The sequence below is a fragment of the Triturus cristatus genome, chromosome 1_2 (assembly GCF_964204655.1).
Source record: "Triturus cristatus chromosome 1_2, aTriCri1.1, whole genome shotgun sequence".
Lineage (NCBI taxonomy): Eukaryota > Metazoa > Chordata > Amphibia > Caudata > Salamandridae > Triturus > Triturus cristatus.
The window spans coordinates 273,116,833-273,143,918 of record NC_140580.1 but is presented as its reverse complement, the minus strand read 5'-3'; the positions used below and the strand labels follow the sequence as shown (position 1 = coordinate 273,143,918).

Sequence of the window (27,086 nt, the reverse complement as noted above, 5' to 3'; positions counted from 1 at the left end):
TTTTAAATAAATAAAAACATTTTTTGATTTATGATTACCTAAATAACTCCCACATTCCTCGACAAACTAAACAACACGAAAATTACTTAATAGGGGGCATGGCCAACCAACATGGCCGAGCGGACATGATTCCGATCAGCTCCTTCCCAGGCCCTGTTGACTGAGTGGCATCAAGGCGGCTTACCGGCTTGGTGGGCTCGGATCCAGGATGCGGCAGTAGCGCTGACCCCTGGGGCTGTCCTGACGCGCTCGGGGTCATGGTGCTCGAACAGTGGAGCTCCGGGGAGGAGAAGGTGGAGCGGTGGTGCTAGAGAGAAGATGGCGGCTCCCAGGGACCTGTCAACGACAGTGCAAGACTGACAGGCTTCCGCGGCTTCTTGAGGCGGCTGTGGCCCGGGACGCCTTGCCACCGACGCGTGTGGGTGTCACGCCTGCTTGCCTTGGTTACCCCGGCATTGCTGGTGACAGGCTACGGGTGAGTGTGGGATTGCCACTCGCCGGCCGTGAGCGATTCGCAAAATGGAGGGCGGCAGCCACGAATGAGATATGACTGGCCAACTCTGGGGGCTCTACGGGTAATGGCCGCTTCGCATGCAGGTGCAATGCCCTTCGACCCCTCAATTCATCTGGCTGCAGAGCGGAGCTGAGTCTGGAGTGAGAGGCCCAACACGCGCTGTGTGAATCGGAAACCCCCTTCGGCCTTTGGCGGTTCCCCGGGGGTTTCTGTGGTGGAATTAAGTGCCTCCTTCCCTGCAAAGGCTGAATTTGAATTGGTCCTTTATTGGGGCAAAGAATCTATAGGCGGAGGACAGGTGAAGTGGCACTGAGGAGGGGTGCCTGACCCCAACATGGCTGCCAGGAGGTCTTCCCTTGACGACTTGCGGCCCCTACGAGGCGTCTGGCAGTGAGATCACTTTCCCCACTGGGAGAATCAGCAGAGTACGCCGAGGCGGAGCTGGGTGGCATCCTTTTTGAGCCAGTTGTTTCTCGAGGGCTAACGGGAGACGCAGCACGTGGCCCTGGCTTGGCGACTGGTGGAAAGGTGTAGCGCAGTCCCCAGAGAGGAGGAGCGAGCGAAGGGGTCCCCGCTGATGGATACCTGAGAGGAGCTGATTCCACTTATCTGAGGGGCGTCCGTGCGCTGACCGTTCGGAGGGCCCCCTATGCCACCCAAGAGGAACCCCAATAACAGGGTTTCCAACTACTTCACGTCGGCTAGCAGGGGGATGATGGAGGAGGGGGCGAACATGGCGTTGACCCGAGAGGATCTCTTGTCTTCCTTGCGCGAATTTAAACAGGAGTTGCGCTCTGAGCGGACATCAAAGCAGACATGGAAGCCTCCTTCGAAACCTTCCGAGCGGAGGTGCGTGAGAAACTAGTAACTGTCCAAGCAGATGTGGATTCTGTGGGTACGCGTACACTTGATCTTGAAGTGCAACAACAGGAGGTGACGGGTCGGCTTAAATCCCTGGAAGAAAGTACAGCGGACTTGCACAGGCAACTGCGGGACTCCCTACTTAAGTGTGAAGGTTTGGAAAACCGCTCTCGCTGCGATAACATAAGAGTCCGTGGCCTGGCGGAGGATTGCGAGGGACCGGACCTGAAGGCATTCATGGTGGGCCTCTTCTCCTCTGCCCTCGGAGAGGATGGTCCGGAGGTCCGGTTGGAGAGAGTACATAGAGTTGGGCTGCGCCTGGCAGGGGTGAATCGTCGTCCACGGGATGTCCTGGCTAAGTTCAGCTCATTCAAGATAAAAGAATTGGTCCGGCAAAAGGCTAGGGTCTCCGAAACGCTCACCTTCAAAATACCACATGTGTACGCTCAAGCCACTCTTCTGCGGCATCAACAGTCCCAGACAGAAGAATATCAGGTACCGATGGACATTCCCCTTTGGGATTGCCTTCCAATGGCAAAACAAGCAGCATCATTATGTGGAACTTTTGGAGGCGGCGGAAGTGCTGGGCTTGGAACTCTCCAAAACCTCATCGGATCCCGAAGGAGAAGGGCGATCAGATCGACGCAATGGAGGACAATGGCGCAAAATAGGCAGGAAAACCACGAAAGCTCCAGTATGAGTCCTCTGACTGAGAGAGGCAGGAGATCCCCGTCGCCGTGTCTCAATAAAGTGGCGGCTGCCCGGGCCTCCCCTTGGAAGGAGGACACGGCAGCCCTGGAGGGGTTGTTTTTCCTCACCTCTCTCTTATGGCTAGGAGTAGGTCTGGTTTGGAGCTTTGGGGACTTGGATGGGGTGGAGGCATTGCATCTTCCGCTTATAGTTGAGGCCTGGGTAACCGGTCGCCACTAGAGGCTTTACTCCCAGCGCCTGGCACGATCGACACAAGAGATAACTGTAAGGGTGGTGTCAGGGTGGGGGATGTTTCACAGCAACACAGTGGTGGGGGGAGGTGGGGGGTAGGTTGCTGGGAGCCAAGGGCCTGCTTAACACTCTGAGCTGGAAATGTTCCTAGGGCTCTTCATTGTGCTTATTCACTGCACAATTCAAATGGTCTTTGTTCACCAATACTTAGTTTGAGGGGGGGGAAGGGTTTCTTTCTGCACCGAATGCCTTGATCTTTGCTCTGACAAGGGCTGGGGGATGGGAAATGGTTAAGTCCCCCGAGTGTTTTCTGGTTTTGGGATTCCCCTCTAGAAGGGGGACTCTGCACACTCATTTTTAGTATTTGTTTAGGTTGTTTCACTTGGTTAGATGTCATGGTGCCTTTATTTTTATTGGTTATGGGCGGGGGTGGTGGGGGAGGGTTTCGGGAAAGTCTTGTCAACGGGAGTCTCTGCCACTAGGGCTACACTCTCACTTAAGTACCTATGGCAGTTAGAGTGGTCTCTTGGAATGCTCGGGGGTTGAATTCCCCCAACAAGCGTCAGCGATTTTGGAAGTACATGCTTGATCACAATGTCCACATAGTAGCCCTCCAGGAAACACACCTCAAAAAGACGGAGGACCAACGCCTATGCCACAAGGCTTATCCCCTGGTATTTAGATCTTCACATTCCTTGAAACAAAATGGGGTGCCACTATTGTTCCATGCAGGGGTTCCCTTTCAAGCTCAGGATACTAAAATGGACAAAAGCGGGAGGTTCATTATGGTTAAGGGGGACCTTAGAGGTCACTCATGTACGTTTGCAGCACTCTATGCTCCTAATACAGGACAAAAGGATTTCATCCTTTCCTTCCTTATGACTTTAGAGAGCTTCGCCCAGGGGGACATACTGCTTTTGGGGGACTTCAATTTAGTCTGGGACCTGGACAGGGACACGTCACATTCACACAGGGCTCCAGGGGAGGGCGTTTGGGAAGGCGCTGCGCTCACAACTTCAGCGCATGGGGCTGGTGGATGTCTGAAGGGATGCCAATCCCACGACGAGGGATTACTTGTTCTTCTCACACTCTCATAGAACGTATTCCTGTATCGATCACATTTTCTTGAGTCAATCCCTTCTCCCTTCTGTCTTACAATCTCAGTTTCACCCAATTTGCCTGTCAGACCATGCCCCTTTAGAGATGACGATTACTTGGCCAAACCCACACCCTAAACACGCTTGCTGGTATTTCCCCAACTTTTTATGCATGGACAGACTCCTCCGTGACGAGTTTCAGAAGTCTATTAAAGAGTTTCTCGAGCTGAATGACCCTGAGGATACTTCACTTTCCACTACATGGGACGCTCTTAAGGATCTTCGGGGCAAGTGCATAGAAATGGCCACTACTTTACGCTCTCAGCAATGTTCGGAGCACCTCCAATTAGAAAGAGATCTTACATCCGCAGAACAGGCCCATAAGGCCCGGCCCTCAGCTCCGACTCTCAGGAAAGTCACGACCCTGAAGGGGAAATTGCAGGCTATCTCCACTAATAGTGCCAAAAAAACCATCTTCGATTACAATCTAGGGGTTATGTGAGTGGGAATAAAGTGGGCTCCTTGTTGGCACGCCAATTACGGGTTAAACAGGAACAAAATTACATTAAGCACATAGTCGATGAGAAAGGCGTTTCTCATAGGTCGGAGGAGGGTAAGGCTGGGGCCTTTGAGGACTTCTATAGATCCCTTTATACCTCAGAGCTTCCGGGGACACATGACCCTTCAGGATACTTGGACTCCCTAGACCTCCCACAGGTAGGGACTCGTATCAATGATGATCTGATACAACCTATCTCCGCTGAAAAAGTACAGAAGGCGATTGACTCCCTTAAACTCCAGAAAGCTTCTGGGCCGGATGGCTTTTCAGCCCACTTTTATTGTACCTTTACGCCAGAGCTCGTCCCCTTCTTGACCTTACTGTTTAATTTCATCACTTCCTCGCACACAGTCACTCCTTTCATGGGAGAAGCAGTAGTGACAGTACTTCCTAAGCCTGGCAAGGACCCAGCCCTTTGCTCCTCTTACCGCCTGATTGTCCTTTTGAACCTGGATGCCAAAATCTATTCCAAAATCCTGGCTACTCGTCTCGAAAATATTCTCCCCGCTTTCATAGATCCAGACCAATCTGGTTTTATTAAGGGGCGGCAAACCCATGATAACTTGAGGCGCATCATCCATATCATTGAAAAAGCCTGCAAGAAGAATATCCCTACAGCGCTTCTCTCGCTAGTCCGGCGAAAGCTTTCGATCGAGTGGAATGGTCCTTCTTATTTAAAGTGCTTCAGCGCTTTGGCTTCAGCGACACCTTTATTGGGATGATACGCGCTAACTATCACTCGCCTAGATCACGGGTCCTTGTCGACGGAGTAGCGTCGTCCCCTTTTCCCCTGACTCGCGGGACGAGACAGGGTTGTCCCTTATCTCCCCTTCATTTTGCTTTGAGTATCGAACCCCTGGCACACAGGATCAGAGGCAATGAGGAGATCCGGGGGATACGGTTTGGCACAGATGATCATAAAATCTCGTTGTTCGCTGATGACGTGCTTCTCCCGGTGTCTGATCCTCTGGTCTCTCTCCCAGCCATCCAGTCTGAGTTGAACACGTTTGAAGGGGTGGCAGGTTTTAAGGTTAATCTGACAAAGTCCTTCCTATTGAACCTGACAATACCCAAGGACAAATGGCGGAGGATCGAAGGGAAGTCACCTTTCTGCTGCACTTCTAAAGATATCACCTATTTGGGATTTAAGCTTACACCTCAGGTGCGGGATCTTTTATCAGGATCATTTTTCTCCCCTCCTGCGACAACTAAAGGACGATTTGGGCAACTGGAGTGCGGCCTACATCACTTGGTTAGGTAGGATTAATGTTATTAGGTTAAATGTTCTCCCCCGCCTACTTTATCTTTTCCAGGGTCTCCCTATTCCAGTGGAGAGAGGATTATTCAGGAAATTGCGGCTCATGCTGACCAAATTCGTCTGGCAGGGGAAGAGGGCGCGACTTCCCTACAAATTGCTCACTAGACCACGTAAGGAAGGCGGCTTAGCTTTACCGGATTTTCAATTTTACTATCGAGCAGCACAAATGCGTACTCACGGAATGGTTGCTGAGGCTCTCCGAGAAGCATTGGCTGCACATAGATAGACAGATAACGGGGTGTACCAGCTGGGATCTTCTCTGGAAGCCTAAGTGAGACAGGCCACTTAATGCCTATATTAGTACACCTACCTCCACCACACTCAGGGTTTGGGACATACTCACCTCCAGACTACAGCTTACGACCTTTGCCTCCCCCCACACGCCTATACATTTCAACGCTGCGTTCCCCCCCCCGCTTTGCAGGAAGGACCCTTTGAAGCCTGGCGGGAAGGCGGTTGCCTTATGATTTCGCTCCTGTTTGATAGGGGGAAATGACTCACATTCCAACAGTGCAAGAAACAATTTGCATTACCTAACAAAGAAGAATATCACTACTTACAACTGAAACACTGGGTGCAGCAGCCCTTGGTGCGGCGGGCCGCTACCAGGGAGTTGCTCCCTATCGAACGGTTTGCACAGTCTGGGTCCTCCTGCTAGGGGTGTATCTCCTTTCTGTATGCTCTTATCCAATCGTCGAGTCCCAGGGCAACGCCCAGCTTCAAAAACTTTTGGAATACTTTAGTGAATGCCCCTTTGGTAGATAAGCACTGGGAACACTTGGGAAGGGATATAGTGAAAATCAATCACTCCATGTATCATTAGTGAAGCACACTACAAAGTTATGTACGATTGGTACTTGTACCCTCAAAAACTACACTCGATTTTTCCAGGATCATCTGATAGATGTTGGAGGGGGTGTGGGTTACTGGGTGACTTCAGACATATCTGGTGGGACTGCCCATCTCATTTAGCTTTTCATTTGCACCATGACATCTTAGTTCAATTTATTTTCCTTTTTTTTTTCCTTAGGTATGATTAAGTTTCCTTTTCATGTTACTCTCCAGGGAGATCATAATTATCAATTAAATTATTAATAATAAAATAATAATTATCAATATATTATTTCTCATTTAACTTCCCACTCGGTAACCCTAAAAACACAACAAACTGCAACTGACATATAATTAAAAAAAATCTTAATTACACAATTTTCAAAATTATCAATTACATAATTAATAATTTAAATTAATTATTAATTAATTGTAATTAATTTACTTTCTATCCTGTACTCCTATAAATCCCACAACCTGCACCTAAAACATAACTTAAAAAATAAATAAATTTCGTAATTCACATAATTGATTATCAGTTAGATAAATAAAAATGAATTATTAATTAAAATGTATTCATTTCTCACCCTGTACCCCTACAAACCGCACCTAAACATAACTTAAAAAATATGTTAATTACACCATGTACATAATTATCAACTAAAACATTAATAATCAAAAAAGAATGATTAATTAGTTAAAATTAATCTCCGTCCCTGCCTGTACCTCTACAAATCGCACAACCCGCACCTAAAACTTAACTAAAAAAATATGTTATTTACACAATTTTCATAAATATCAATTAAATAATTAATAATAATTATTAATGAATCCTAACAAAATTATTTCTACCCTATACCCCTACTAAAACCCACAACCTGCTAGGACACTAAAAATTACAATAAACAATTAAATTAATTTAAAAACCAAATACAAATTTACAAACTATATAAAAAAACTTTAACAATAATTATAGAAAAAATGGCGAAAAATTACAACAAAACATATATTAAAACACATAAAAATGTTTTAAAAGAAATTGACAATATTTTTGTGAATGATATTAACAACATAGATATCTTTAACATCGATATTAATAGATATTTTTGTAATCGATAATGACATAGTTTTTTTTTACATCGATATTACTTACCTTAGAAAATCGATATTCTTGTCAACGATATTCCTGCATCACGATTTTTGTGTATCATGATACTAAAAACTCAATATTCTGCATCTCAATATTTTTTAGTCGATACCTCTATAGGCGAGGTCAACTCTGATAGGGTGTAGTTATGGCTTTTTATTGTTGTGTGTACGCTGTTACTAAGGATTCATGATGGCTTTCTATCCTATCAGTTAGAATCCTACCCACAAGCTAATCCCAGTTCTCAAACTCCACAAGCATAAAATCCAGCATAGTGGAAGGAGATTTAGGAGTTGCTGACAAAGTAAGCTTTGTGATAAAAATAGGAGGCACAACTAACCTCGTTCCACATGCACAAGTTTCTTTTGGCAAGAAGCATGCATCATCAATGGATGAATGGAAATTTCTGACTAATATAATTATTCTCATCAATCAATAACTTTATTTCGGCCGTCGCAACCATAAAAGTGCCATATGCATACAGAACATATAAAACAGGATAAAACATGCAAGATAAATAGCAGCAATTTCACAGAGACGAAATAGATAGTATTTATAAATAGCACTGCAGCAGCCCCCACAGGACTGAAACATCTATGTAGAATGTATCAATCAATCAATCAGTCAACTTTATTCGGTTTCTGCGTATAAAACCATAAAAGTTATCAATACATAAAAGAATTCATAAAATAATTGCACATTCCAACACACAATAAACCAGGTTCCACAAGAATTTGTAATAATCCAAAGCCGAAAGTTAAAAGTTAAATATATATTCCCTTGACCCTCAATTAAAATTTTTAATATATATATATATATATATATATATATATATATATATATATATATATATATTACCTACTGGCGGTCGCCAGTAGGTAGTTATAGTTAGGACCACGTTTCCATAGGAAATCCGCAACATTCTATTTTGAATAACTTTGGCGCCGGTTGACGAATCCTCGCGAATTTTTCAAAATAGGTGGGGCGCTACGCTCCGCTCCTACCCTGAAAGTCTCGGGGGGATTCGTCAAGCGGGGGCTGAGATAAAAGGGGGGTCCCAAAACGCGTTTTTCCCATGCATTTTTCCATAGGACCTTTAGACACAGCTACAGCCCGAACGGCTGAACAGAATTACTTGAAATTTGGCAGAGAGGTAGTCCTCAGGTCAAGGAAGTGCCTTTTGTAGGTTTGGTGTAAATCTGTTCAGTAGATTCTGAGAAAATAGCCTTTAAATCAATATATATATCTGAGCCAGCTTACGGTGCGCTTACGGTGCGCTTACCGTACGCGTACGGTGGCGTGCGCGAGCGCGATTCTGATTGGCCCTTAGATCTTAGTAAACATTCGAATCGGTCGAAACCAGGAAGCGGCGGCCGCCATTTTCTCTCTCGCACTCTGACAGGGGGTTGAAAAACAAAGTGCAAATCATGTAAAGGGGCTGTTTACACAGCTCCCAAGCACCTAGCCATGTCGAGGGAGTCCCCAACGACCCCCCAAGTGAAAAAAGGCAATTTTAATTTTTTCGAAAATTTCGCCGATTACGATTACCGTACGCGTACGGTAAGAAATAATAATAAAAAAAAAAAAATATCCACTTTTTGTGCATGGCTCATTAGATATAAACAAAACATATATTTTACCTGTCACAACAATGCTCATCATATGACCTCCATGTGCGCACGGTGCGCGAAGCGCATCGTGCGTTCATGGCCCATCTAGCGTAACGTGGGCACGCGGTGCGCGAAGCGCACCGCGTGCTCACTGTGCGCGCACGGTGCGCGAAGCGCACCGTGCGCGCACGGAACGAACTGCGTTAAGTGGGCGCGCACGCCACAAATGGCGTAAAGTAACTTAGCATTTAAAAAACCGTACAAATTCACTGAAAAAAACCATAGGTTTCACACACGTTATAGTTAGGAATTAGCATTTAAAAAACCTTGCAAATTCACTGAAAAAACCATAGGTTTCACACATGTTATAGTTAGCTGGACATTTTACTGATAAAAAACCAATGAAATTCCCCCGTTATAGTTACTGTAGGCAACTATAACTCACGCGACCGTAATCCTCTGCTGATGATATATGTGTCTTTATGAAAAAAAAATATTTGTAATATATGTATAGCTAAAATTTAATGGAAGAAGACATGGGCAAATAAGTGTCTAAATACAGTATTAGCATCAGCAGAGGATTGCGGTCGCGTGAGTTATAGTTGCCTACAGTAACTATAACGGGGAAATTTCATTGGTTTTTTATCAGTAAAATGTCCAGCTAACTATAACATGTGTGAAACCTATGGTTTTTTCAGTGAATATATATATATGCAGAGTAAAAACAACCCTGACCATTACTAACATTTAATCAAGACAGGCCCTGGCCTTCACCGCAGATATCAGGAAACTAAGAACAAAAAGAATACATGCAACAGTTGTAGATAGATAAAAGCTGGATGGGCCAGCTACAAATTCAGCCTCTTTAAAATAGGGGCAATAAAAGTTTTCTGAGGGACCTCCTAAAATTTACAAAATAATAAGAAGTGTAGCAGATCCTTTGGAGACTCACCGTTGCAGCCACAGGGTGCTAACAACTGTCCTCTACTACTCCCCTGTGGCATAGCCAGCAAAAAGTGAAAAAGATCCAGGCGAAACCTGGTTAATAAAAAGCGTTCATAAGTGCTAAAAGACCCCAGGAGGTATGGCTCAGATGATAGTGTCTTTTTCAGCATAAAAAATTTACGAACGCTTGGTTTCCTCAATTCCAGCTCTTCCCTCTCTAATTTCCTAAAACTGCTAAAAGACTCCCTTATCCACTCCACATCCTTTTTGGTTACCGATTCGGGATTAATGTACAGTTCAGCTCGTCCTAAGCTTTCAAAGCTACTCTTAATGTATCTGAGCCAAGGTATGTGGAGGGCGTAGTCAAGAGTCATACACTCTTTCAATACCAGTTGACTCAATGATGATCCTTCACTTAGCCAACTTTTCGACCAAAAAGTTAGAGGGCGGAGGGCCAATATATCACTTAGGTAAGGCACCCCCAATTCTTCATGTACCACTATGTTAGACGTACCTCGAGGGACGCCTAATAAGCGCTTCAGGAATGCATTCTCAGCTACTTGTAGATCGCCTGTGGTAACATGCCCCCATATTTTACTTCCATGAGAGACTGTGGTGACACACTTGGCCTGATAAATCTTTAAAAGCGCCACTATTGGTCTCTTACCTAATTTCGAGGCAAGATTAAAAATAGCCATATTCACCCACAACAGGTCTCCCCTCTTTCTCTGTTTTAGGGGGCCTCATTTCAACTGTTCGACCATTATGACCCCCAGATACGAGAAAACATCAGTGCGGGGAACCTGAGTAGATCCTACCCTGAATTGAAAGGACTTTTTTGAGCGAAGACCCATCTGCATAACATAAGATTGAGAGTCATTTATAGTTAGGTACCGATCTGACATAAAGGCAGAGAAGGCATCAAGCAGAGTTTGTAGACCCCTGGCGGTCCTAGATATAAGGACCTCGCCATCCGCATATAATAAAAATGGCAGACCACGTCGACCTACCTGCGGATAATCTACCCCTGTCGTCAATAGGGCTTTATCCAGATCATTAATGCATAGGTTAAACAGGAAGGGGACTAGGAAACACCCTTGACGTACTCCTCTCCTTATGTTGAAGTTGCGTGAGATGCTTAAATCCTGCAAGAATCTAACATGGGTTTTAGTTGCACGGTGACGAGCTTCTAAAACATACACAATATTACCATCTACCCTAATATTTAACATGGACTGCAAAAGGTTAACCCTATTCACACAATCAAATGCGTTGTAAAAGTATGCGTTGTAACGTCATACATCCGCTGTCCACAGCACCAGGTAATGTGGTACGGCCCAGGGGCAGTATCATGCATACATAATGAACACAAGGACACAGATAGATAGTGGAAGTGGATACAGGCACGTGCGCTCGACTCCTCTTTATTACCAGGGTCACATATCCAGTGACGTCTGTGCTGGATGCGTATGGGGTGAGTGTAAACCAGCCCTCAGGGAATTATTGCTGCTAGCATCAACTACAACAGTAATCATTGGATCACACACAGAGATTCAATAATAAAAGAGTCAATAGTTTGTGCTGAAGTAAGGTACGGACAGTAGATGTAAAATAATACAGAACAAATTCTATCGTAAAAGAACCACAACTTGTGCTATATTCAGACACAGGCAATAGATCTGAAATAATACACAAAAAGATTGTATCATAAAGGGTCAAGCAGTTCTAGTGCACTCAGATAGCCACATCAAAAGCATTCAGCATGTGCACAGCCAGTGATGAAGCGTGCTGCGAGCCGGCCGTCTTAGCAGCAATGTCTGTTGCCATCAACACTGCATCATCTGCAATAGCGACTCGATCTCAATTGTGAACACTGCTGTCTGCAGTGTAGGCCAGAGAGAGCGGTCAGCAAGGACCCACAGGTACGTAATGAGGACTTAAGCTACACAGTTTGTCGTACGCGAAGCAAGAAAAAGCGTGTGCGGAGCCTGCGATGACGCGAATGCATGGTGCGGACAGAGCGCACTGCAGCAATGTCTTTTCCTACAGAACTGCGTCATCTACAATACCGACTCGATCTGAATTGTGAACACTGCTGTCTGCAATGTAAATAGAAGTCATTAGTCACACAGACATCCATTAATACTTTTTCTCACTTCCTCTTCGCAAAATACAACAACATAAATTACAGAAAACTCTGCAATAAATCAAAACAATTCGAATTGCGATTTCTACTCTCCAGAGTGTAGACTAGTCAGTGTTCCTTAGAACTTGCAAGATGAATTTCACCATTGTACTAAAAAAAACTCATATAAAAACAAATTCTTCAAGCAAATATACTAAAAGAATATTCTGTATATTTCAAGACGATGTAGTTAGTTGCCTACTGAATTCTGTAATTAAACAATCACCACTCGATCTGAATTGTGAGCCATGCTGACCGCAGTGTAAGCCAGAGGCAGTACTCATTAACACCTCACAGCCACGTGCCATTGGATTCGGATGCACGGAGTTGGTTGCACCTGGTCAGAGAGGGTACACAGAAATCATCACAGACTTTAACTTCTGACATCCTCAATCATTATAATAAAGACCCCGTTTCACTGTTCGGACCTTCTGTACCGCGGAGTAGTCCTCCGACTACAGTCAACCAAGCCCAATAATCATGTGCAGCAGTTAACTACGGAAGCACGGACACTGATGCACCTCAACGGAAACAGTTCTGTGAAAAGCAAGCAGCAGTTAATATCGGACACCGTCCATTGTGGGATCAAGACACCGTTCCACTGTTGGGACCTAGAGTTGGTTGCATCTGGTTGAAGGGAGTATCTTCATCTCCACTCTCAGATGCAGTTCTAACATCGTCCATTGTAGGATCAAGACACCCTTCCAAAGTTGGGACCTAGAGTTGGTTTCACCTGGTGGAAGGGAGTACCTTCATCTGCACTCTGAGATGCAGTTCTAACATAGTCCATTGTGGGATCAAGACACCGTTCCACTGTTGGGACCTAGAGTTGGTAGCACCTGCTCGAAGGGAGTACCTTTATGCAGTTCTAACATCGTCCATTGCGGGATCAAGACCCAATTTCACTGTTCGGACCTGCTATAGCGCGGCGTACTCCAGCCACTGCAGTCAGCCAAGCCCAATAATCATGTGCAGCAATTACCTACAGAAGCACAGTCTGATGCACGTGAACAGAAGGAGTTCTGTGAAAACCCACTTGCAAGTAATATCGGACATCGTCCATTCTGGAATCAATACACCGTTCCACTATTGTGACCTAGAGTTGGTTGCACCTGCTCCAAGGGAGTACCTTCATCTTCACTCTCAGATGCAGTTCTAACATCCTCCATTGTGGGATCAAGACACCGTTCCACTGTTGGTACCTGTTGGACTACTGTGTTAGTAGTATACAGAGCACTCCACGCTGCTGGGCCTCAAACTGAACGCTGTGTGCCTGTGTTGTGGTAGCCAGCGTTGATCTGAGGAATCTTCCGACCTCGCAGATCTCACCCCAGGAGCTTCCACCGGCACGTGGTGGGCCCTCTTTCACATAATGCGGTAGCGAAAGGTGAAATATGTGCCATATGTGCGTCACAGCGGCCACGGCGGTTTCTGAGTACCAGCAGGCTGAGAGCATCATTCACGCAGCCACCTTCACTCACGAGGTCAACCTCTGGCGGTGTAAGCTGCGCAGACCTGGCAGACACGTTCGCCATTCTGGAAGAGAACCACACCCAGAAAAACGTGCCTTTTATTCATACCCCTACGCTAGCCTTGCGTACGCCGAGCCAGCCCACTACGCAAAAGATTTGTGGGGGGGGGGCACATATGCGCTTTGTTTTCGAAATCTTCCCTACTGACTGTACTATTATGGTTCTGTCCACTATCTACTTCACTCAATAGACCATCAGTGTATGTTCACATGTACATGTGTGTGCTCTGCATACTCAAGTCTGTCCGCAACATCCCCTCAACACTTTCCATTGTATACTTTTATAATCGAGAATCACTTGCCACCTTTGCACATACTTTCCTCCCATCTCTCCCCGCATTCTGCATTGTGTAACAGAGGTGCTATGCCATTTTCCTTTGTGTACATGGCTAGCTACGGTTCCCACAGTACGTAGTGTCATTGTGTCTGATAGGTGTACATGTTGTTTGTCATTTTGTATGATATTATATATGGCAGTGGTTTCTCCCATTTACATATCGCTGTCTTAAAGAGCATACAGAAGTTTTTCTCACAGGTGCAAACTGTGACCACAATGGCAGTCATTCATTACTATGCAAGAATTTCCAACTGCACAACACTTCTAAGCTTACAGCCCCCAATCTTGCCTGCTTTCTTGAAAGCACGCCAACTCCCACAATCACACCAACATTCACACAGCTTTCTAATGGCAGTTATCTGCTTCTCAATAACATGCACTCCTACGGAATGTGAGGTGGCATACCCTATGTCCTTACTGTTTCAAACCAAGTAACTTCCTGTAGCAATGTCTATTCCCACCCACCCAAACTAACTGCCAAACTTCAACTTGGCCTTGAATCCCTACTTTGCAAACACATTTCATTAAACTAACCAAACTAAAGCGCTTTTCTTCAGAACAAAAATGTCCCTCACGTCTGCAAAAGAAGTTTATCGCCTGCAGATAGCACAAACTTCCAGTAAAATACAGTCCCTTTTAAATTCGAACCTCCCATTACACTTTGTGAATTGTTACCCAATTTTCAACACATCTCACACTCAAGGTCTGGCACATTTTTTTAATACGGTCTCCTCCGGCCTTCTCACACCCTTTCAAACTGTTTTTGGTATAATACCACACTTCATTCATTCGATCATCTCTGGAATAACAGGAACAGTGCCCAAAATTCTCGCTCTCTTTGCGGCCATCCTACTACTATTTTTGCTTGTAAAAAATGACTGCGCTCCCTGTGGTAACAAGCATCTCCGACAGAATACGCCTCTACGCGAAGCTACATCAATACCGTGAAAAAATTGAACTACTTTTCGGCTGCCTGCCTCGATCTATTATCGGAGCCAGCTACAACATGACATTTATTTACACATATCCAATGTGCATCCAACCATCTTTCTATTGCAAAATGTGCCCATTCGACAGGCAAATGGATGTATGCCTTGCCAACATCCCAACAATCGCTCCCGATATCCAGCAGGTAATGGAGTATCTTGAAAAACATGAACTCGATTGTTCAGGCAGTAGAGCAATGGCGGATGCAACGCAAAAAGGTATCGTGGCTGAATGGGATTTATGCGCAGCCGCGAAAGATCTACTGCAACGTACGACCTTTGACAACATCGCAGATTGCCTGCCAATTCAAATTCAAATTGCCGCTCCAACATTCGAGGAACATTAATGTCCCTTCGAAGATATGAATTGAATCACTTCCCTTTTCTCACACGATGGCAACAATGACCTCTTTGAAAATTATGCATCTCAAGCCGCTGAAGAACTTCCGGATTGCAATCTCCAAGACTTGTAAGAAATTCACGTTCTTCTTGGATTGACTTTTACCAACTTTTTTGACTTTTTCCTTTCAATTTTTTTAATACACTTCAATTGAACTATTTTCATATAATAACTTTCTAAGTATGCTCAGGCATTTGAACTCTGTTTTCATTATTGCCCCTGACGTCTCCAGTCTAACCAGGAATGGGTGATGTATGGCCTATCCAAATACACTATTTACTTCCTAAATTAGCCTAAACCCGACATCCATTTTGAAACCATCTCTATTCTTTGTACACACGTCTCTCTGCCTGCCTGTTATCCACGAAGCCCTTTCACACAAATTTACTCATCCTCAGCCTCTACTCACGAGCTGGCGATCAACATCAAAAAACACGACATTGTTTAGGAACTGGTTGGCACAGTGTGCTAATCGTATCCTACCTTTATTTTCATTATAGAATTGAGTCATTCATGTCTAATAGCTATTGTTTATGTCACATGGAACTGTTACATGTAATGTGGAATTCACTAATGCAGCAGCTTCAGATTTGAATATAACAGAATCGGTTAGAGTTTGCCTCAGCTCGGTGCCTTAGCTCTTTGCACAAGATGTTTTTTTTGAAAGAGCTGAAGACAATGTATGGTTTGACGAGAAGGGTACCTAATGTGCTTCTCAGAAGCACAATTTTGTGTTCCTCCTCAAAGTTCCGATGTGATTAGAACTATTACCAATTCTGACACGCACCAGATTGAATCTACCGTACAAGAGATTGCTGACTGTCCTACTGTTGATAATTTTGTGTTACAACAAAGGAGTAACAGGGTACCGAAGAAGTTTGATGATTACACTTTGCAATTTTTTTAAAATTTCTTTTCTTAAAGGATATATGTGCTAATCGTATCCTACCTTTATTGTCATTATAGAATTTTGAGTCATTCAAGTGTAATAGGTATTGTTTATGTCACATGGAACTGTAACATGTAATATGGAATTCACTGATGCAGGAGCTTACGTTTGAATACAGCAGAAGTGGTTGGAATTTGCCTCAACTGAATGCCTTACCTCTTGCACAAGTGTATCCATTTATGGCACTTAAATAAAGACACTCTTCATATACCTTTCGGACTCCATCACTTTATTACACACAGCCACTTTCTTAGACACACCTGATTTCACCATTTCTCTTCTGTGGCATTGCAACATTCTGCATTATATTCTTCACGATTATTTCTTTATTCCTCCTTCCTATTACACACACCCACTTTCTTAGACACACCTGATTTCACCATTGCTCTTCTGTGGCATTGCAACATTCTGCATTATATTCTTCACAATTATTCTTTATTCCTGCTTCCTAAAACACTGCATTCAAGTCTTCAGAAAGTAGAGGTGAGTAGCTCGCTTCCCACTCCCTGTATCATATAAACGCATACTAACACTATGTGACGAGGGGGAGCTGCCGAAGGACCCCGGGGGCACCAGGTCGTTACTACCAGTACTGACTCTCACACCCAAGGGGAGGGGTTCGGAGGACCCAAAACCACCGGAAGCGGATACGGAAGGCGAGGGACGTCGAGAGAGCGAGGAGCAGAGCGAGAAGCAGAGCGAGGAGCGGAGCAAGGAGCGGAGCAAGGAGCGGAGCAAGGAGCGGAGCGAGGAGAGGAGCGAGGAGAGGAGCGAGGAGCGGAGCACGGAGAGGAGCGAGGAGCGGAGCACGGAGAGGAGCGAGGAGTGGAACGAGGAGCGGAGCACGGAGAGGAGCGAGGAGCGGAACGAGGAGAGGAGCGAGGAGCGGAACGAGGAGAGGAGCGAGGAGCGGAACGAGGAGAGGAGCGAGGAGCGGAACGAGGAGCAGAACAAGGGAGAGACGACGGCGGAAACCCGAGGCTACGCCGGGACGTGCCCCGAGGAAGCACCAGAGGACGAGGCAGCCGGGACCCCTGTACCGGGCCCCGGCTTCAGGCAAGTGGTCGGGGAAAAAGGGAGGTCCCTCGTGGGTTGGTGGTGCTCACTAGCCCTACTCGGGCCTATATACAACGAGCCGTGGGGTAAAGAAGGGGTGGGCAAACGGGCGGGCTCTAACTCATCTCCAGCGGGACTCACCTGGGAAAAAGGGCGCGGGGACGACGGAACAGGAAAGGCCACACCATAGAGGAAGTAAGGGGTTAGGTATCCACAAACTATCCTGAAACAAAAGGGGAGGGAAAACAACAGGAAGGGAAGGACGGGTACTAATTGCCTCGGTGTTTTCTTTTTATTCCGAGGGGACGACTGGCCGGACCACGCCCGAGGGAACGACCACCAGCGACGCTGGGCGGCAAAGAAACCAGAAGAGCCCGACGGCGACCCCTTCCTTTCAGAAGCCTCCTTTTTGGATTCCTCTTCCCTATACCCCTAGACACGTGCCTGTGAAAACAATAAATCAGGAATAGAACCCATTCATTAGACTCCTCTGATCTGTGAGGCGGGGCGTGACACACCACTTACACAGATATGCTAAAGCAGCCAGTATCCTACAGCGCCCACACACATCACTTTACACCAATCAGCTCACGGCTTACGCTCACGGTTTCATCCCCGAGTCTTCACACCAGTACCAGTGAATAGTTTGCTTCCCACTCCCGCTATACTCTAAACGCATATCAACACCACCTGCACAGCTATCCTACAGCGGCCAGTATGCTACAGCACCCAGCCCACATCAGTTTACACCACTCAGCTCACGGTTTAGGCGCACGCTTTCATCCCCGAGTGTACAGGCACCTCACCTCAGCACCATCTCATTCTGCGCAAAACACCACTTTCACACCGGTAGGGATAAATACTTCAGCACATCAGTTTACAGCACTCAGCTCACGGTTTAGGCATACGCTTTCATCCCCGAGTGTACCAGCACCTCACCTCAGCACCCTCTCACTCTCGGCAAAACAGCACTTTCACACCGGTAGGACTAAATACTTCGCTTCACACTCCCTGTATAGCACACCCTAAACACCCCACAGACGTTACAGTGCTCCTACCCTCCCCTTTCCTACTTTTATCGCCCTTTTTCCCCCCTTACTCGTTTCAACGGAATCACAAAATGGCAGCCAACACTTCCTAGTTGCAACCGCTCGCACCGCTCGCAGCCAATAAGCAGCAAGCTCGTACATACACAAACGACCACCTCCAAATGGAAAGACCAGCAGGGGATATTCAGGCAGCCATTTATTCACAAAGTGCAGGGCATGATGCATTTTGGCGAGTGTGCCTTCCTCAGATGCCTGTTGCACTGAGCCTCGCTCTGTTCCTCCTTTAAGTATACCACGGCACTCTCATTGGCGGGAGTTCAGCTTGCTCCGCTACTAGTCATTAGCAGCTGCAGGCCCGATGTATCAGACTCCAATTACCAGCATGCATCGCTCCAAATGGAAATCAGGAGCGGAGCCGTGTGTACTGGTATCAGCGCTGTAGTGCCTTGATTAAAAGAGGGAAAGGTCCGATGACAACCAAGCGAGTACCCAAATAAAAGTGTTCATGATTGCCTTGAATCCCCAACGCCTCAGCCGCAATTCTGGGTCCAAGTAGGGCTGTGACGCGAAGGTACAGCTACCGCGCGTCCCCATCCAGTGACGGACTGCTAATAGCAGCGGCCACTTTCTTGGATCCTTTTATGTGGCGGGCCCGCATTATTCCAATCCCTTGGATACTACACCACTTTGCCAATATTGTTGCAGGCCACTTGATGAGACAGGTCCTCTCACACGCGCTACTGGCCAGCACACTTACGCGCTACTGGCATGCTTGTTTCCAGTCCAGGGAGGACCTGGCCTTGCAGTTCAGGCTGGACTGTTCCTATTGGGCACAGGGTCAAGACTGATTTGCATATGGCTGAGTTCAAACTGGAATGGCATGGTGTGCAAAAGAACGATGGATTTAGGCCCAGATCTCTGTACTGGGGTGAATGTATGACATTGTTCTGCACTCTGTCCATCAATTGTTGTTTTTGCATTGGAAATCTATCCCCAGAAATCTTCATTGAAAAAGGTATTGGGCAAAATTGTTCCCTTTTTCCATTGGTCCTTGATTAATACTGTACTCCCAGTGCAACATTTAAGGCAGAAGGAGAAGTTTATTTCCTTCGCATGCCATGTGTACTAAAATAAAGTTGCTCTCTACACAGATGATTTGATTATGTAACACATTAGATCCCAATTAGAAACTAAGGGGTCTATTATGATGTCGGGCGGATCGCCTCCGCCCGTATGGCAGTGGCGATCCGCCCAACATCATCCCCCACCTCCTCCCATTTCCCCCCGCCATATCATGATGGCGGGGGTTACCGCGGTGGACGGAAGACCTTCCACCTCTTTTCCGCCCGCTTGACGAGCGACCGGGCGGAAAAGGGTTGAATATGGTGGCGGTGTATGCTAGACACTGACATCCATATTACAATGGGAGTGGGAAGCAGCCTTTCACGCCGCCACGGAAAGGCATGCGGATTCCACAGTTGGGGGCCCATTGCGGGCCCCTAGGATGTTGGGGGGGTGGCACATGGGGGACCTATGGTACCCCCCAGCATTTGCATGGACAACGTGGCAGGCACCGCACGGTGCCTGCCACGTTGTGCATGCAAATGCACAATGTGCAAGCAAAGCATTGTGGAGGGTGGAGCTGTGTCCACCGCCCGCCAAAATCAAGTGGATGGGGATGCCACCGCCACCATGGCGGTGGCATCCTAATTGCGGGTGCAGGACCGCCACACCACTGACGGCCGGTCCCAGCACCGCTAGGGTGGAGGGCGGACATATGTCCACCCGCCATCTTAATAGTCCTCTGGAATGCTCGGTGCACCCCACCAGGCCTAAAACAGATTCTCAACCTTGAAATCCACATGGACAGGCCGAGGTCTCAGTGCACATGCTACATTAGCGTGTTAGCTGAGCCAACAAAAAATCAGGTTACCATTTTCGCATGCAGTAGGGTCAGTCAGAGCAGGGGTATATGTTCCTTTAACATACAGGGAACATTTCAGTTGCAACCCACAGTGAAGTAGGAATATGTAAAACATTACAATAAATGGGTAACATTCATACAGTAAGTTCAAATAGAAAAGCACCATCCTTATAATAACAACCGATGTGCATTATATACTGATGCTGTTAACCAAATCTGTGTAGACAGGCTTTACCTGTTAGAATTACGTGGTGGTATTCTTGGAGGTCTTGAAGGTGGATGCAGGGCTACTCTCTGTCCTGACCGGTGGTCTGGTATTTCATTATCCTTTGGAGAAAAATAAGAAAGAAAATGCTAATCAATAATGATTAGGAAACAAATGTAGGCTTTATTCTAACAAAACTATTTCTAATTGGTTGAAAATATTCCCATTTATTAATGATCAATTACAAAGGCTCATACTAAGTAGGGAATAGCAGTACCTTTCCAGTTCCTACTATGTGGGAATAGTTACTCTATCACAGAAGGTGTACTGATCTTTGATGAACACTCTGGACAGGGAAGAGTCTATTATGGAAGCCTTTGCCAGTGGACCTAAGTGATCAAATAGAGGTCCAGAGGGTTCCATCTTCCCCCCTATATCTTCAACCTCTACATAGAGCACCCTGGGGCTGTACTCACAAATAGCAACATCCAAAATCACCAATACACCAATAAACATAACTATATTTGAAAATCCCTTCTGCTCCAGAATCAACACCTAAAACACTACCTGCACCTAATTGAACCAGACCAGCATGTGTTGTGCTCAGTAGAATCTACTTAAGGTTATCCTTTCCTTAAGTAATTAAATTACACAGCAGATAGTGTGTCTCTCAACACACCTGCAGTCAGGGAACCATCAGACTGGAGACAAGTACAAAAACAAGAAAAACAACATAACAACACTTCTCCATCTAGGCACGTAGGATCTGAAACGACATACCTGTATGCATCATGACCGCTCCATCCTTGCTCTAATTTAAACAAGTATTTGCATAGCCAATAGGTCTTGCATGTGGCTTTGACAATATGTTTTAGTTATGTTGTACACTGCTGTGGCTGCTATTAGGTATGGCTAAAAGTTATTGGTGTAAAGGGGTGTGGAGTGAAGGGTTCTAAAGTGGAGTAGAGTGCAGTGTTATGGAGTGGTATGGTGAAGAGTTGAGTGGTATGATGTGTTATGGAGTGGCGTGCAGGATTGTGGAGTGTAATTTAGGGAGTATAGTGTTGTATAATGAAAAGGGCGTTGAGTTCAATGGAGTAGATTGTACAAGTGGAGTAGAGTTTTGTGGAGTGCTGTAGAGTGTTGTGGAGTGGTTTAGAGCAGAGTTGAGTGGTGTAAAGGGTGCTGTGTAGATTGGAGTTTTGGAGAGTAGAGTGGCCTAGAGTGGTGGAGTAGATTGTAAGATTGGAGTGGCATAGAGTGGAGAAGTGCAGGAGAGTAGAATGGGTTGATGTAGTAGAGTAGAGTGTTATAAAGTTGAGTGGCGTTGAGTATAGTGGAGTAGCATAGAGTGTCAGAGTAAAGTGGCGTATATTTGTTATAGGGTAGGGGGTACACTCCTCAATTTATCAAGTGTTTCCTTATTTTAAATTGGTGCTGCAGCAAGCAAGAGCTGTCAACTGTTGCTGAGGGAGATACCAGGTTAATAACAAGTGTGGAAACTTGTATTTGGTGCGTACAATTCACATGGTATGTGAACACCACTATGTAAACATACATTCACAGGTTTTCCATTTATTTTCTATTGAAGATTCAATTTCAAACCAAAAAGTTTATTTGCTCTCATGCGTTTATACATGACATTGTGAAAACAAAATCTTTGCTTTGTACATCTGTAATCATATACATAAGATTCAACAAGACTTGTACATATACAAATTTACAAATTTATACATTGATGGGTGCTCATGCCCAATGCATTTCGGAACATAATAGTTCCTTCCTCAGGGGCAATTCTGAAATAAAAATAAAATAATATACTTTTAATGTTTGTTCATATGGAGGCTCGAAGAACACTATTTGTGATAACTTTAGGTTGTTGAAATTTCATGATTAATGTGGTTATTGTCATGCATATTGAAATAATGTTAAAATGATGTGCCCTAAATGTAGTGATGTGAAATCTCTATATGTGACAGAAAATCCTACCTTCAGTAGGCAGTTCTAACTTGCATAGACCAAAAGGAAAGCCAGAATAGAAGACAAATGAAGCTTCAGCGCCATCTTTTGGTCCTTTTTTATACATCTGCCAGATAAATAATTCTCAACAAAGTTAAACGTGATAAAGCCACCTTCTTGCCTCCTACTCATACATCTGCCAGAAAAACATTTCGCAAAGAAGCTACATGAAGTCAAATGTGATTGAGAGAATGTAGCACAAGTTACTACTTGTGTAACGATATATCTGTAAGAGACATTAGTTAGTTTAGCTTAGCAGTACCCCTGCACATCAGTAAGTGGTGTCGTGCGGCTCCGTGTCCGTCACTGGCGTCATAAGCGCCGAGATGATGCCATGGAGAGTACTTATGCGCCACCCATGCGCGCTAACGTCAGTTCTGTACACGACTTTCCGAGCCAGGAACGCAGAGCCATGCAAGATACTGACCATTGGTGCAGAAAACTAGGGCCCTAAGAGGGATGACCTTAACCCTAGTAACCAGTTCGCAGAACGGGGAGGATGGGTGGGGCGGTAAGGAATCTATCACTAACTAATGTCTCTTACAGATATATTGTTACACAAGTAGTAACTTGTGCATCTGAAAGAGACACGTTAGTGATAGATTCCTTACCTTAGAATAGATACCCCAGCAATACCAAACCCGGTGGTGGGTCTGCAAACAATTTACACCAGAAAGTCACGGAGAACAGAACGGCAAAAGAAGCTGTCTCTCCGGACTTGACTGTCAAGGCAGTAATGCTTGGTAAACGTGTGCAGCAAGGTCCACGTAGCTGTCTGACAAATGTACTGCAAGGGAACACCGCGTCCCAAGGCAGTAGTGGCTTCAGTTGCCCTGGTAGAATGGGCACACAGTCCCACAGGAGGCTCTGCCCGATGTGGAAGGGCGTGACAACCTTTGGCAAGAAAGAAGGACTGGTCCGTGAAACCACCTTGTTTGGATGAACAGAAAGGAAAGGAGGTTTGGAAGAAAGAGCCTGGAGCTCACTCACTCTCCTGGCAGAGGTGATAGCTACCAGGAAAGCCGTCTTGAGAGTGAGAAGACGCAAAGGACAGGTATGAAGGGGCTCAAAAGGAGCGCACATCGGATAGATCAAAATGAGATTCAAGTCCCATTGAGGCATGATGAACGGCAAGGGAGGAAACGTGTGCTTAATGCCTTTAAGGAAACGGTTAACAACCGGAGATTTAAAAAGAGAAGGCTGATCAGGAAGCCGGAGAAAGGCGGAGATGGCAGAAAGATAACCTTTAAGAGTGCCCAGAGCAGAGCCCTGCCGGGCCAAGGAAAGCAGGAACAGAAGAACGTCCGAAAGATGGGCAGAAAGGGGATCCACCGCCTTCACTGTGCACCATGCCACAAATTTGTTCCACCGACAGGCGTATACCGTTTTAGTGGAGGGACGCCTGGCTGCCAAGATGACATCACAGACTTCGGGAGGAAGATCGAAAGCTGTCAACTGTCACCGCTCAATCTCCATGCATGGAGGTGGAGGCTGGACAGGTTCGGTGGAGGACCGTCCCCTGCTGCTGCGACAGAAGATCCTCCCGAAAAGGCAGACGGATCGGGGGGATCGATCGCCATGCTAAGTAGCTCGGGATACCAGTATCTTCGTGCCCAATCCGGAGCCACAAGGATGACTTGGGCCCGGTCGCGCCGAATCTTCTTCAGCACTCTGGGCAGAAGTGGTATAGGCGGAAAGGCGTACAACAGACCGCAACTCCACTTGTGACGAAAAGCGTCGCCGAACGAGTGCCGCCTTGGAAATTCCAATGCGTAGAACTGATGACATTGCGCGTTTTCTTCGGTGACGAATAGATCTAACCAAGGCTCTCCCCACTGCTGAAAGAGACCTTGCACCACCTCCGAGTGCAGACGCCATTCGTGATCCATCAAGCACCGGCGGCTGAGTTTGTCCGCCCTGGCGTTCAGAGAACCTGCCAGGTGTTGAACCACCAAGGTAATGCCTCGATGTTCCAGCCATGTGCAGAGGCGCAGAGCCTCCTGACATAGGGTCCAGGACCCCACCCCGCCCTATTTGTTGCAACACCACATGGCGGTGGTGTTGTCCGTGAACACCTGCACCACACTTCTCCGGACAGAGGGAAGGTATGTCTTCAGTGCCAGTCGGATTGCCCGAAGCTCCAACAGATTGATATGGAGCTGGGACTCTGCCGGAGACCAGAGTCCTCTGATCTCTGCCTCTCCCAAGTGGCCTCCCCATTCCAGGAGCACCACTGTGTGCTCCGGTTGGGGAAGGGAGAGGGATCTGCCATTGACCCAATCGCGATTCGTGAGCCACCACTGCAATTGATGTGCAGTGCCCTCCGTGATCTGGACATGATCGGACAGGTCGCCCTGATGCTGCGCCCACTGGAACTTCAGGTCCCACTGCAGAGCCTGCATATGCCATATGGCATGTGGCACTAGCAGGATGCAGGAGGCCATCAGGCCCAGGAGCCTGAGGGTCGGCATGTGGCACTAGCAGGATGCAGGAGGCCATCAGGCCCAGGAGCCTGAGGGTCACCCTGACTAAAAGCCAAGACAGAGGCAGAAAGGTCGGAATCATAGCGTGAATATCCCGGACTCGCTGCTCGGGAGTATAAAACCGAAACAGCATCGAATCCAGAACCGCTCCGATGAAGGGGAGCTTCTGAGAGGGACTCAGGTGCGTCTTCGGCAAGTTGATGGAGAAACCCAGCAAATGCAAGAGGTTGACCATAGTCTAAAGGTGGTAGACGACTGCCTGGGGCGAGCCCGCCTTCAACAACCAGTCGTCGAGGTTGGGGAAGACTGACACCCCCGACCTGCGCAGATAAGCTGCAACCACCGCCATCACTTTCGTGAACACCCGAGGGGCGCTGGTAAGGCTGAAGGGGAGCATGGCAAACTAAAAATGCTCCTGGCCTACCGTGAACCGCAGGTAACGCCAGTGGGCTGACAGGACGGGAATGTGAAAATCTGCGTCCTGCAAGTCCAACGCTACCATCCAGTCTCCAGGGTCGAGGGCAGCTAAGACCTGAGCCAGAGTCAGCATCTTGAACTTCGATTGAGGTCACAAAGGTCCAAGATAGGACGCAGGCCCCCTTTGTCCTTCTTGGGGACCAGAAAGTAGTGGGAATAACAACCAGTGTTTAAATTGTGCCGGTGCTTTCCGGTGCTTAGCACCGGCACTTATGCATCAGGGCCGGGTCTAGACATACCTGAGCGCCAAGTCCGCCAACTCAGCTTTCTCAACGTCTGTCACACATTATGGGCACTTCATGCAGTCTCCGGTGAAGAGCCAATCGATATTTCCCACAGTTCAATAAATCCATGACTTCAGTCAGTGTTGCGGTGGGTGGGCAACTGAGTGGACTTTATTTGGTCCTGTGTGCAGCAGCTGCAGCGCAAGCCTAACTTTAAAAAAATTCAACTTTGCCCGCCTTGTCATGACACACACACGTAGGACGCACCGGCACCATTCAGTCAGACAATTTGAAGCAAGCAGCAGCGTGCCGTGCAGTGCAGGCCTCGGAATCAGATTAATAAAAGCGGTAAGTAATCAGTGGTCGAAGTGGGCGGGATCGGCAGGGCACGGCGTGCCCCTACTTCTTTAATTCTATAGCTTCCGTTACCCTACTTTTTTATTTTGAACATGCGTCCCTGGACGTCAGAAATATCCAAGGCCTGCAGAGAAGGCTCGTCATTAGGGGCTGTTCGGGGACGGGCTGGGAGGAGGGAAGGAAAAGGTCTCCGTCTCTTGCTTCCTGCCCAAACAAGATAAGGAAGGTGCCCTCTTCTGCTCTGCCGCTGGCAGCTGCCCCCTCTCTTTCTTACTCTTATTCCCTCTTTCTGTCTAGCTCCTCTTGACTCAAGAAATAGTTCTCAGCCTCTCCTTCTTCCAGTCGTTCATTTGTTCCCCTGTGAAATGTATGCAAAAAAGAAAAACACTTTTGCTGGAAATGCCGTTTTGACATTTCTCTATTCCAAAGTGCAGGCTCGGAAATTTAAAAAGTTCAAAATATGAAAAATAAATAACTAAATAAAGCAAGACGGAGTGTTCTTAAAGTGGCCAGATTGGTTTTATTCAAACCCAAACACAGCTTCACTTTACAGAGTTTGCCAGTGAAGCGCTACTTTTGGGTTCTTGTCTTTCTTTGAACAGCATTGTTGTGGGAAAGTGCACCAGACCTGGAGGTACTGCAATACCTGGTTGATGGGTGGATTGGAAAACAAAATGTGTATGGTGGCTTTGTGTTTACGAATGTGGTCTTTTTAAACCATACTGCTTACGTTTTGTAAGCATATAAGCAGTGGACATTTAAATGGGTCCTTTCTGGGCCCTGTAGTTATGTTCTTAGCTTTTCAGGCAAAAATACTCGTTGATTTCTAAATAATTACTGTAAAAGCGTTAAGTTCACCATGTTGTTCCTGCTTACATTTCACATGCTTTATTTAACCTTTAATTTCCTATGAGTGTTTGCTTTTTCCAGGATGTTGTTACTTTTTCCTTTAGGCAGCATATTGCTCTTGCCTAGTGCGTAATTTGAATTGAGTCGCATCCAGTTGTTTATAGCAGGTCAAATTGGATTGTGGTTGAAGGCAGTGTGAATTTCTCTCAGTGGGGCAGTATGGTGTTCAGT

The 27,086-nt window shown here is 46.3% G+C and overlaps 1 protein-coding gene across 7 annotated transcripts in view; it reads right to left on the bottom strand.

Annotated features, from left to right (window-relative positions):
- The window catches only part of PIK3AP1 (phosphoinositide-3-kinase adaptor protein 1), a 1,621,635-nt gene that overhangs the window by 109,866 nt on the left and 1,484,683 nt on the right, over positions 1-27,086 (bottom strand). For all 7 annotated transcript variants that reach the window (XM_085603661.1, XM_085603665.1, XM_085603660.1 and 4 more), the window contains one exon: positions 20,477-20,568. In XM_085603661.1, coding sequence (XP_085459787.1) covers positions 20,477-20,568 — 92 coding nt within the window. The remainder of the gene's footprint in view (positions 1-20,476; positions 20,569-27,086) is intronic.